This window comes from Heterodontus francisci, chromosome 32 (assembly GCF_036365525.1).
Source record: "Heterodontus francisci isolate sHetFra1 chromosome 32, sHetFra1.hap1, whole genome shotgun sequence".
In the NCBI taxonomy this organism is placed as follows: Eukaryota; Metazoa; Chordata; class Chondrichthyes; order Heterodontiformes; family Heterodontidae; genus Heterodontus; species Heterodontus francisci.
In genome coordinates, this window is record NC_090402.1 from 49,217,707 (window position 1) to 49,231,447 (window position 13,741).

General features: G+C 42.4%; 1 protein-coding gene across 1 annotated transcript; it reads right to left on the reverse strand.

Annotated features, from left to right (window-relative positions):
* Positions 1-694: 694 nt before the first annotated feature.
* LOC137347797 (tubulin beta chain-like) lies at positions 695-13,475 on the reverse strand. Its single transcript, XM_068012777.1, has 4 exons — positions 13,330-13,475; positions 4,559-4,667; positions 4,364-4,474; positions 695-2,841 (listed from the first exon to the last, which is right to left on the reverse strand). The coding sequence occupies exons 1-4, from the start codon at positions 13,384-13,386 to the stop codon at positions 1,787-1,789; spliced, it is 1,332 nt and encodes a 443-aa protein (XP_067868878.1). The 5' UTR covers positions 13,387-13,475; the 3' UTR covers positions 695-1,786.
* Positions 13,476-13,741: the final 266 nt, after the last annotated feature.

A 13,741-nucleotide genomic window follows, 5' to 3' on the forward strand; every position in this document is an offset into this window, starting at 1 on the left:
AACTATCCAATTTTGGTATTGTTTGAACTTGGGACTTCACGTTTCCAACTATGGAAAGTATATTTAGTTGGCCTGCTAGGAAAAGTAAATGGGACCAATTTAATATCACATCTAAAGTACTATGGCATCTTGAACAATGGTTCCTTCAGTACTGAAACTATGGCAGCAAACCAGCAGGGTTTACTTTGACAGGATTGTCACCAGTTGACTTCATTACTATTCAATGACCTGGTGCTGCATTGTGAACACAAAACATTCATGTCTCCCATTTAGGTAGTGCTGCTTTATGTAATGCATATCCCAACCAGCACTTAGATACTTGAACAATTAACTAGTGTCAACAGCTTACACCTTACTCTTAACAGATGAGGGGTATTTTGGACCAGATGAATGACCTCAGTCCAGAATTTGTCCACACTTCCTGTTCAAGTTCTGGAATGTTTCATGGTGAACAGTTATCTTTGTGATTGAAACCTAGAACTGCAATAAAATACTGTGAATGGACAATGAAATGGTGGGATAAAGATGTTGCCAGACAACCAAGTGTATTTCAGAATTAGAAAAACTACCCACAGCACAAGCATCATCAGACCAGCATCTTGAAGCTTGTCTATGGAGTGACAAATTCCTCATTTGTACTTGCATGTTAAAGTTGTCTAAAGATTAGGAACAATGAAACCATGAGTAACAACCATTCCAAGATAAATTGTGCTGTGCTAATTTAATGGTCAAACATGATTTATTTTACATGAGTAATCTCTCCATACAAAGGGTTCAGAACATTAGCAGTCAAACAGCCTGAAATTTGGATAGTGACAATGTTGAAGTTGCCAAACATGATTTATGCATTCTGCCTGGAGTGCTGTCAGCCAAGTCTGAAAGCTACTGCCTACCTTTGCAGAAATGTGGAATGAATTTGCTTTACAATAGGACTGCCACTTTGGAAAATGTAGATGGGCCAGAGGCTAGGATCACAGCTGGAGTTTGATGCTTCTGTGTATTAATAGAAAATATTAAATAAATTTCACTGAAAAATATCTTCTGCCCAATTTAAAGGATGGACTTTTGATAGTCCAGTCAAATATGACTGGACAACAGTAAAGTGGCAACCTTACTGAAGAGACTAGCAACCTGTTCAGGTCAATGGAAATCTTTTCCATCAATACAGTGGCACTGATTCATAATCAAAAAGCAACATTTTACAAGTTTTCACTTCCACAATGATTAAGATCCTGGATTTCTGGCCAGATGTTAAAAATGATACCCTCCCTTAGAGAAAAGCAACGTTGTTGGTAAAAATATTTGACTGTAAAAAAAAATGTATTTATGAAAAGGCAGTCTTCTGGTGACAGGTGCATGTCTCTACTTACATGTAGCAGGATCAAGTTGGTTGGGTTGACAGCCAATCAGCATCCTAATGGCAACAGATTCCACTACAATGCTATGGAGTTCTGTATCAAACCTCAAACTGGCCAAAATTAAAAATTTGCCCAAAGACAGGTCCAATATGGCAGGCCTGACAGCAATTTCCTCACTGGGAAAGAAGTCTCATCAGGAATACTGAGAAAAATTACAATTTCTATTGCCAGGGAGATTAATAGAACTCAAGTATTAAATGTATAGTGATTCCAATTATACAAGTCAATGCCACAAATATCAGGTTACAACTGAAATTTTATACAGCTTGAGATAGAAATGCAGAACACATGGACAGTGTAAAGTATAAGAAAAGGACATTAGACAAGTCTCAGCAAAATGAAATTCTTAGCTCTGACCACAATACTGCTTAAGCAACCTCTTCATCCTCCTCAAATTCACCCTCTTCCTCAGCTGTAGCATCCTGATATTGCTGGTACTCAGATACCAGGTCATTCATGTTGCTCTCAGCCTCAGTGAACTCCATCTCATCCATGCCCTCACCAGTGTACCAATGCAAGAAGGCTTTCCTCCGGAACATAGCAGTAAACTGCTCAGAGATGCGCTTAAACAGCTCCTGAATGGCTGTGCTGTTGCCAATGAAGGTGGCAGACATCTTGAGGCCTCTAGGTGGGATGTCACAGACAGCAGTCTTGACATTATTGGGGATCCATTCAACAAAATAGCTGCTGTTTTTATTCTGTACATTCAACATCTGTTCATCCACCTCTTTCATGGACATACGGCCCCGGAAAATGGCAGCAACGGTCAGGTAGCGGCCGTGGCGAGGGTCACAGGCAGCCATCATGTTCTTGGCATCAAACATCTGTTGTGTGAGCTCAGGTACTGTGAGGGCACGGTAATGCTGGCTACCGCGGCTGGTCAGAGGAGCAAAGCCTGGGATGAAGAAGTGCAGACGGGGAAAGGGGACCATGTTCACTGCTAGTTTACGCAAGTCAGCATTAAGCTGACCAGGGAAACGCAGACAGGTTGTTACACCACTCATGGTGGCTGACACAAGGTGGTTCAGGTCACCATAAGTGGGAGTGGTGAGTTTGAGGGTTCGGAAACAGATGTCATACAGAGCCTCATTATCAATACAGAAGGTCTCATCAGTATTCTCCACAAGCTGATGGACAGATAGAGTTGCATTATAAGGCTCTACTACAGTGTCTGACACTTTTGGTGAAGGCACAACGCTGAACGTATTCATGATTCTGTCAGGGTATTCTTCACGGATTTTGCTAATAAGGAGCGTGCCCATGCCAGAGCCAGTACCACCACCCAGTGAATGAGTGAGCTGGAATCCCTGGAGGCAATCACACCCCTCAGCCTCCTTCCGCACCACATCCAAAACAGAGTCAACCAATTCAGCTCCTTCTGTGTAGTGACCTTTGGCCCAGTTGTTGCCAGCACCACTTTGCCCTAGAACAAAAATGCCAAGTTTTTACTATAACATACAATAATTAGGTTAGTTTTAAACACTAGATAGTATAGTTACTAGCATACAATGAGCTATTTGTATAATGGAGGATATACCTTTTATTCATAAGGGGATGACAACTTACAGGGAACCAAATTTTCTACAGGTCACTACACTTCAAAAATAATTTGTTGGTTGTAAAGTGCTCTGGGACAGTGAAAGGAACTGTATAACTAAAAGCCCTTCTGAAGGCCAACCAACCTAGAGTTCAGCCTTGAAGTGGTTAAGCCACTGCAATGTTGGTTTCGTTAAACTTTGAGCAAACTGTTTTGGTGAGCATCAAGAGAACAGCTGAGGTCTATAACCTGTAGCATAGCTGGCTCTTTATGCTGATGTCCAGTATGACACATCTGGGAGGCTAATGGGTTCCTGGAAAACATTCCAGAAGGTGCTCAGGCTGCAACACGAGCAAGTTGTGGCGAAAGGGAGATCATCCAGTGGAGTAGGAAGAGATTGGAGCAACACAAGGATCTGTCAAAGCACTGAACAAAAAGCACTGATGTGGTTAACCATAAGCAAAGCTATAGTACTGTGCAGCAAGTGGCAAAGGGAGAAATGAAGCACAACACTGGTAATGTGGAATTTCATAGATTCATTTGAGACTTTTTTTTTTTAAAAAAGTGCACCACACATTGATTCTCAGGTGCTAAGGGTAGGACACCCACCTTGAGGGTGCAGAGGAGATTTACAAGAACAGTTCCAAGGATGGAGTTTTAGCTACAAGGTGAAGTTGAAGCTGGGGTTAATCTCCTTGGAGGAAAGGAGGTCAAGGGAGATCTGATAGCTGTGCAAAGTTGATGGGTTTAAGACAAAAGATAAGGTGTTCCATTAGCCGGCAGTACAAGGATTAGGGAACACATTAAATTTTTGTGCAATACAGGGGAATGAAGGGAAAGAATTAGTTTATTTTTTTAAAAAAGTGAGTAATGACCTGGAACTCACTGCCTGCAAGGTAGAAGCAGCAATAATGATTTCAAAAGGAAATTGGATGGGAACTTGAGTGACATAAGCTTGCATGTCTACAGGTAGAGAGCAGGGGAATGGAACACTACAGAAAGCCAGCACACAGACTTGGGCCAAATGGCACCTCTGTCATAAAGACAGACAATAGCAGATCTAAGAGTAAAGAGAACAGCCAAGTAAAGATTTCTATTTAAATCAATGACAAAAGGAATAAAATGAAGCATGTGAACTGAGGCAAGTGGGGTAATATCCCTGGGTTCAACAGGACAATATCCATTTGTATGCAAGGGTTAAACATCAACAATTCAATACAAGTTACACTAGGTTTATGGTATGGAAGGTATAAAACTGCAAGTCAACTTCTCTAGATGAAGTGACCCACATTTGCTCATGCAACCAGAGAGCACTCAAATAAAGCATTTTAGCACACAACCTCCTAGTTGAGAGCAGTAGCTCTACAAAGCAACCAACCAGTCCCAGATATTGTCAAGTTCCACTTACCAAACACAAAGTTATCTGGCCTGAAGATCTGCCCAAAAGGTCCAGAACGAACAGAGTCCATAGTACCAGGCTCCAGGTCCACAAGGACAGCACGAGGCACATATTTGCCACCTGTTTGGAAGTTTGTAGAAGGTTAAACTACTGTGAAAAGTAACTACAATCTAAAGTGTATGTTTAAAGGCATTGGATTAATACCTGAAGCTTCATTGTAATAGACATTAATCCTCTCCAACTGCAGGTCAGTGTCTCCATGGTAGGTTCCAGTGGGATCAATGCCATGTTCATCACTGATAACTTCCCAAAACTGAAGGAGGAAGATCACAATGAAATATCAAGCTCACAGGTTTAGGACTGCGAAATACTCATTTCAGGCTGAATTAGCTACTTTCAGCATAATTCACTATGAATTACAGAACCTCTCGTTACTAGGATGTGTTTCAGCTCCATCCACTGCTAGAAAAGGGCAACTCAAGTTCACCTACCAGTAGGTAAAAGGTTGTAGCTACTTGAAGCAAAAGACAAATCACATTAAAAGTAGTCCTGTTTACTGTCAGTACCCAATACAAGCTGGTTTTGGGAGAAAAACTTCATTGAACCAATTCAGATGCATTTTTAAAATTTAGATGAAATTGACCTTCCCCCAAATAGCTTAACTAAATTATTCAAGGACTGGCTGAGCTAGAGACCAAAGAATACTCAGCCAGACAGCAAAGCAAGCAGAAATACCAAAGGGTCACTGACCCGAAACATTAACTCTGCTTCTCTTTCCACAGATGCTGCCAGACCTGCTGAGTGATTCCAGCATTTCTTGTTTTTGTTGAAGCAGAAATACAGTTCCTTATGTTCAGAAAGGTGATTGTGAATGCTAAACAAGGCCACAATTGAGTTGACCCAGCATTCTGTCCACTCCACTTCAGGGCAGCACAGTGGCGCAGTGGTTAGCACCGCAGCCTCACAGCTCCAGCAACCCGGGTTCAATTCTGGGTACTGCCTGTGTGGAGTTTGCAAGTTCTCCCTGTGTTTGCGTGGGTTTCCTCCGGGTGCTCCGGTTTCCTCCCACATGCCAAAGACTTGCAGGTTGATAGGTAAAAATTGGCCATTAGCAATTGCCCCTAGTGTAGGTAGGTGGTAGGGAAATATAGGGACAGGTGGGGATGTGGTAGGAATATGGGATTAGTGTAGCATTAGTATAAATGGGTGGTTGATGGTCGGCACAGACTCAGTGGGCCAAAGGGCCTGTTTCAGTGCTGTATAACTAAACACTATACTCCTGTGATGAAGTAGGCTGCTGACACTGTCTAATCTGTCCCAAACAAAAGAGTGGCTGGAAAAATGAAACCCTTTCTAGGTGTGGGGAAGGGACGAGAGAAAAAACTGCAAGGGGGAAAGAATCAAGGGGATACAGGTAGTTAAAACAGCCAGTCACCAAAAAAGTGGTGACATCATTTAGGGGAAGAGATGGTGGCAATGTCACTGGACTAATAATCCAGAGTCCCAGGATAATGCCCTGGGGTGATTGGGTCAAATCCCACCATGGCAGCTGGTGGAATTTAAACTCCATTAAAATTCTGGGATTAAAAGCTAGTCTCAGTAATGGTGCCACAAAATAATCAGTTGTCATAAAAACTAATCTGGTGCACTAATGTCTTTTAGTGAAGAAAATCTGCCATTCTTACCTGGTTTGCCCTACAATGCCACTCAACAGCAACATCAAGCGTCAGTCATATACAGTACAGGAGACAACCATTGAATTGACTTAACATCCTAAAGGGCCTCAGATGTCATAGGATTTTAAACATTTAGCTCAGCTGAGGGGCTACCAAAAGCAGGGGTCCATTGAATTCTGGACAGTGGGGCTTCATGAAGCAAAGAGGAGTAGGTGCATAAGGACAGTCAGGAACAGAGTTCTGTTGAGAATAAAGGGGTGATGACATGAAGTTGCCTAGCAAGCCACTCAGTTGTCAAGGCAATAAATCTTGGCCTAGCCAGTTTCAGATCAAAAGGACATGAGTATTATCTTTTGCTCACTAAAGTTATCTGGAAGTACAAAAACCTGTGTATGTGCTTTATAAACTATGAAAAGGCATTTGACATAGTCTGAAAATAATAGTGCTTAAACAAACTAGAAATTGACAAATGACAAAAGGATAATTCAGAATCTACATTGGAAGCAATCAGCAGTGATTAGACTTGGCTTGTCAGACATTTTCCTAAATCTAAACAGGTGTCAGGGCTATTTGATGTCCCCAAAACTGTTCAACTTATACACTGAAACTATCTTCAAATACATAGAACATCTACCAGATTGCAATATCAGTGGGTTGAAAATCAACTTGGAGATATGTAGATGACACTGCAATGATTGAGTCAGAAGAGGCCCTACAGGAAATTGTGAACAAACTGAATGTGAAGAGTGTGGAATATGGAAGAGATCCAAGACAATGGTGATAAGCAGGAACCTAACTCCAGGAGTGAAAACTGAAGTAACTGGACAAATTCTGGAACAAGATGAACAGGTTTACATACCTTGGGCAGGTTATCACAGATGGGGAATCTGAGATCCAAAGGAGAATGGAGATAGCCAAGACCAACTTGTTCAGAATGAAGGACTGGTTAATGAAGAATGACATGCTACATTGTCATCTATATTACATGCTTTAGACATAGGACAAAAAGAAACTATTGACAATCTGAATGCATTTGAGATGTGGACACATTGGAGGATGTTGCACATCTTAGACAAAGACTAATGAGGAAGTACTGGAAATGGCTGGAGAAAAGAGGAAGTTAGTGCTCAAAGATATAATACTTCAATCACATTAGAACAGAAGGTAGATACAGAATTCTTGGAAGATCAATGGAAAATGGAGGAAATAAGAAAATGGATGACAATGGACTGGATGCAGTTGCCCAGGACAGAAATGGAGATCCATGACAGTCAACCTTCTGGTAAGAGGACACCAAACAAACTAGTGATGTCCACATCCCATGAAAAGGATAAAAGTACAAACTTCTCCAACCTGGGGAGAAATTCCAGGCAGCAATTTCAATTTTGTTGCTTTAAAAGAGTAAACAAAGAATTCTACTTTCTGGCATACTTAACTGCTATTAATACACAAGGCAAAATCTTTGCAAGGGGATGACAGACTAATCTTTAATTACCTGAATCAGCACAAACCACAGCAAAAAACCCTCAGCACTTGGGTAATGCTCTGGTGCGCCAGCTAGCTAGAATTTGAATATCAACAACTGGAAGACATATTAGTAATTACCACCTTTCACTAGACTGAAAGTATTTCTATCTGTCCTACTCAATTTAATTTCAGTAACATGCAAAAATCAACATTTCCATTAAGACTATACAAGATCACCTCATACTTCCACTCATTTTATCTTGCCATCATCATGGACAAGGCCACCTCTGTATCCCTCAATACCCAAATCCCTCTAGCCCCCTTTCAACTTCAGTTTTCATGTCCACCCTCCAGAATTCTGTTGCTTGTATCCTATCCCACATCAAATTCTGCCAAATCATTCCTGTCCATAGACACATATTGGCTCTTGGTCCCCAACACCTCCCAATTTACATCTGTGCATGAATTTCAAGTTATCATGCCTTTACTTCCCACACCAAAATTCTGATCCTGACTGGCCTTGTGCACCCACTCCTCCCTTTGCTTCACAATTAAAGTCCCACTATCCAGAATTCAATGGACCCCCTGCTTGTGATAGAGTGATGTGTTTTATCAGCTTTATTGATTGCCAAATGTGGCAACCAATACAGAGCAACTTCAAGTGGCATCAAGGACTCATAGGTCCCTCAGTCATATTTAGCCACTGCAGCACCATGGCATATGCTGTATTGCCCTGTCATGCAATAAGTTTCATGTTCTACCCAACACTGACTCCTCCTGTCATTACTGTTGCCTTTAATTCCACAGCCCTCATTTGTCATCTGCAAATTTGGCTACTCTGTAGAGGTTTAGAATCCAAGTCATTAATGCAAGTTAAAAACTACAGTTGTCTCAGAATCCTGGAGCAGTCAACTTTGTACCTCATGGAGATAAAACCTTCATGCTTAGAGGAATGTAATGCACAATTCTATCCATCATATCTTGCCCCACTTCAAGGTCTACCTTGCATTCCTCCAGATATGTGTTTAAACATATTCACAGCAATTAACCACTAGTTAACAGTCTGCTAGTCATCATGGCACCCAAACTATTCACTCCAATTCTCTCCTCCACCCAAAAACTTGCAGGTTTATACAAAAGTGCTCTTCTTCATAAAAGATGAAGTGGAAGAATACTCAACTAGGCTAAATAGGTAGGCAATACATACAGGGCACCTGCATCACATGCTTCAGTCAACGTACACAATCTAGCATCTTCCTGAACAAAATTATCTAGGAAGTTTAGATGTAGTAATTATGCATCAAAAGATGGATAATTTCATTTCCTCATTTCTTTTGTAAGGGCGGCACAGTGGTTAGCACCGCAGCCTCACAGCTCCAGGGACCCGGGTTCGATTCCGGGTACTGCCTGTGTGGAGTTTGCAAGTTCTCCCAGTGTCTGTGGGTTTTCTCCGGGTGCTCCAGTTTCCTCCCACAAGCCAAAAGACTTGCAGGTTGATAGGTAAATTGGCCATTATATAAATTGTCACTAGTATAGTTAGGTGGTAGGGAAATATAGGGACAGGTGGGGATGTTTGGTAGGAATGTGGGATTAGTGTAGGATTAGTATAAATGGGTGGTTGATGTTCAGCACAGACTCGGTGGGCCGAAGGGCCTGTTTCAGTGCTGTATCTCTAATCTAATCGAGACATGCCCATAAGGAGATTGATATTCCATCATCCTCCATTAGTCATTTAGACAGCAATAATGAGAGACTCAAAAACCCTTTCTAGGTTGCAGACTTCCTCTTCGCATTGAGTCACTGCCAAGGAAATGTTTGAATGCATATAACTCCATCCCTTTTAAAATTCTATTTCATTGAATGCTGCCACGTGACAAATCCTATAGATGTTAAATCTTGCATTCAGAAATGACCAAAGGAGCAGTCAAATGATAATCTCACCATTACCCTAAGAGATAAAAGATCCACTACAACCTGGGAAGCTAGAGTCAAAAAGGTGTTAGGATTTCTATGCTAGGAAGAAAAGCTTCACTAATCACTAGTCATGTCGATACCTTTCTCCCTAGTTCCTTCCACCCTTGCCCCCCCCATCAAATTGGTCAGCAAGATGTAGAGGACTGCTACCCGACCACATGTCAGGGTCAGGTCCATCTTCCTGGCTCAGGTCAGGCTGGACACAGTAAGTGCTCTGCTGGCAAGTATTTTATAAACTTATTTTATAATACTTCAGCTGGGACTCCAGGACCAAACAGTCTACGCAGTGAGTGAGTGGCACCATGTGATCACACATGTGCTGTAGTTTAGTGGAGCTTCCCAGTCTGAAGCAAAGTAAAGGGATGGTCGGGTCAGGCCAAGTAGTGGCAGGGTCAGGGCAAAATCAAAAGGGACTTGGGCTGGGTGGGGCTCAGGCCCACTGTGGTTCGGTTGTTTTTTTTCCCCCCGACCTAAAGCAGGCCTCTAGTAAGATGATGCATTCTCAACTGAAGTCAAGGCCAACTCAGTCCTCATGCTATAGACAGTACTGTTTATCAGACCTGGGTGTTCTGCTCATTGGCTGTAACCAACATAGCAAGGCAGTATTCCACATCAGCAACATGCAAATCTGAACAGGAGATGCATCAGCTCATTGATATCCAAGTGATGAAACTCCTAGAAAAAGAATTTCTCAAAGCAGTTAACTGCAGTCACTATGTTCATCAGTATATGATTTAGTGAACTGAAATTTATAATGCAATTTAAAATGGAACTAGAGAATGCAAACATTAATAGGCCATTTCTTCCATCTCACCATAAGCCATCAGGAACTCTCCATCCTTCTTACAATTGATTTTTCTGACAACCCTACATGTTTGAATTATTGAACTAGTACTTGGAGAAGGGCTATGTCCTACTGCACAGCTTAGTCCAAGTTGAACCTGTCAGGTATTTTCAAGCAAGGAAGAAACTACAATTCTGTACACAAAGCACAATACCACATACCTCAAGACCTCTAACTCAAAGTTTGAGGGTGAGCCAAGTGGCAAAGGCAGATATACATCGCAGGGAATTAACATGGACATCATGGCCAGAAGAGTTGCAACTTTTTATATACCACCTGTCACAGAATTAACAGATCAAGGCACTTCACAGGAGCATTATAAAACATATGACACCAAGTCATATGGGGCAGCAGTGGTTAGCACCACAGCCTCACAGCTCCAGCGACCCACCTGTGTGGAGTTTGCAAGTTCTCCCAGTAACTGCGTGAGTTTTCGCCAGGTGCTCCAGTTTCCTCCCGCAGCCAAAGACTTGCAGGTTGATAGGTAAATTGCCCCTAGTATATGTAGGCGGTAGGGGAATATAGGGAAGGTGGGGATGCGGTAGGAATATGGGATTAGTCTAGGATTAGTATAAATGGGTGGTTGATGGTCGGCACAGACTCTGGACCGAAGGGCCTGTTTCAGTGCTGTACCTCTAAAATAAAAAATAAATAAAGTCACAAGAGGAGATATTGGGTCAGATGTCCAAAAGCTTAAATCAAAGTAGTAGGTTTTAAGGAGCATCTTTTAAAGGAGGAAAGCAAAGTGGAGAAGTGTAGGGGGCATTCAGAGCTTGGGGCAGAGACAGCTGAAGGCACAGCCACCAATGGCATAGCAATTAAAATCAGGGATGCACAACAGGCCAGAATTACAGAAGCACAAATATCTTGGAGGGTTGAAGATTACAGAGAGAGGTGAGGCCATACATCAATTTGAAAACAAGGATGAGGATTTTCAAATCAAGACATTGCTTGACCATGAGCACAGGGGTGATAGGGGAACAGAACATGGTGCAAGTTAGACACAACTTGCATAGTTTGCTGACCATATTGAGAGAGAATAGAATGAGAAACCAGCCAGGAGTGTTGGAATAGTCAAGCCTAGGGGTAATGAAGGCATAAATGAGGGTTTCAATAGTAGATGAGTTGAGACAGGGCAAAGTTATGGAGGTGGAAATGGGCAGTCTTAATTGATTACACAAACAAAGCTCATCTTGGGGTCAAATGTGATGAATTAGCAAAGAGAATGGTTTACAGCAGGAACCAAACACAATGGCATCAGTCTTCCCAATGTTCAACTCGAAGAAATTTCTGCACATCCAGTATTGCATATTAGATCAGCCTGGTAACAGTAAAGATACCCAACCCATTCCCAGATTATCTGGTCGTGATCATATTGCAGACTATGGGAGCTCGTTGTGCACAAATTGGCTGCCATATTTCCTCACACTACTACATTGACTACACTTCAAAAAGTGGCTGTTTAAAAACTTGATATCCTAAGGTAATGAAAGAAACTATAAATTAAAGTCTCTTGGCAAACCCCTAGTGAAGAGATATCAAATCTTGCACAGAATCAGAAAAAAAACATTTCATGTATTTGTTGGGTGAAGTTCATTTGTGGAGTAGCATTTAAAAATGCAGAACTAGTTGGATTTGAATAGTAATACCAATGAATGCAATTCAAAGTCAATGAAATCAGGAAGATAAATTTAAAGTTAGTCTAGTCCTTATTCAAAAGGATGACAAAATGTCTGGCTGCTGTCAGAAACAGGATTTGTTTCCAATCTCAGCCAGTTCATGGCACATAATTGGGTCATTTTAGATTGCAAACACCATGTCACTGGCAAATCTAGCTGAGACCAGCGACAAAAAAATTCACTAGCCTCAGCTAAAAATTTAGTTTGCCCTGTACAGAACCGATTAAAGCAGGTAACAATCTTGAGAGCCATCAATCATTTGGTGGGCAGGGAAGAACACATGCGCTAGCTCTTTTCAGAAAATGGAGGCACCTCCTACAAAATGGGAGCCCGACCACTAGATGAAAGAAAGCAATGTGATCTGCATCCTCCAACAACAAGCACCTTCAGCTAAGAAGGTATCTGTAAAAGGGGTGGATCTAGCATCCCGATTAAACCCCAACTCCCTACTTATAGCACTTTACAAAGAATCCTATCTTACATTACCAATTTCATTTATAAAAATGGGAACTAAAAACTCATTTTCTCAGATTAGAGCCACATCCTTTTAAACTTAACTTTTGATCAAATTCTGCCTTTATCAAGCACCCTCCTCAATTAGCTCTTCCTTATTCCCAATTTAATTAAACTTTCAAAAAAGGCAAGCCCTATCCTTGATCAACTTTATTAATAAATCCATCTTCATTGAAAAGCCTCTGTCGCAATAATAAAGGGAGGCGCCCTATCCTTTGTAATCCCCACACCATTGGTAAAACTCTATTTAAACATATTCCACGGAAAAAAAAACTTCTCATTTTATAATTACATTGGGAAAAGACCCATCTTTATTCCGCTTTAATTTAATAAAGCGCTCTACAAGGAGAGAAGCCCCAATCGCCTTGCTCGGATTTAATTACCTCCCAAAAAATCTTTTCCTTCTTAATCAAAGCGGTTGATAAACGTCAGCATCATTAAATGAGTCGCATGCGCATTAATAAACTACAGAAACGATGCTCTTTATAATCCTCAACGCAAGTGATAAAAATATTCTCATTAATAATTCCTCAAAGTGAAAATCTAACCGCTCTTTATTCAGCCCCCCCCTCCCGCCCGCCCCTAGAAAAGGCGCCACGCCGCACTCTCCCGCTCAGACTCCATTGCCGGGCCACCGGGGCTGAATCCCTGCAGAGGCCGGACCCGCCCATCCCCCCCCCGTTCATACGCAGCATAATCAGGGAGTGGCGCTGCGGACAGCCATGCTGAAAAATGCGGCGGTTCCCACACCCAGCTAGGCCGCAGCTCGCCTCAGCGGCTGAACGAGCCTCGCTCGCCAGGCTCGGCGCTAACCCTACACACCTTGGCCCCGATCTGATTGCCACACTGGCCGGCTTGAAGGTGCACGATCTCCCTCATTCTGGCTGCTCGAATTTCCAAACTCCTCCTCCACTTTCAACAACAACAACACAAAAGAACAGACGCTCAAACTGCGCTCCTGCTCGCCGCACCGTGCCTTATATATGGCCGGTGTCAGCCCGCCCTCGCCGGCCGGGTCCTGCCTCCGATTGGTCGTCTGGGCTGTCCATCAAGCTGCCGCTCCCTTTGCACACGGCCCGCGCCGCCAGTCAGCACTGCTTCATCCGCATTAGCTGCACAGGGCTGGTTGGTTTAGAAGGCAGCAGCAACCAGTCATGGCCGCATTACGCCATTTAGGGTGGATCAGCCTTTGCAGCATTTGCAAAGTGTAGCAGACAATAAACGGATTGCAGTA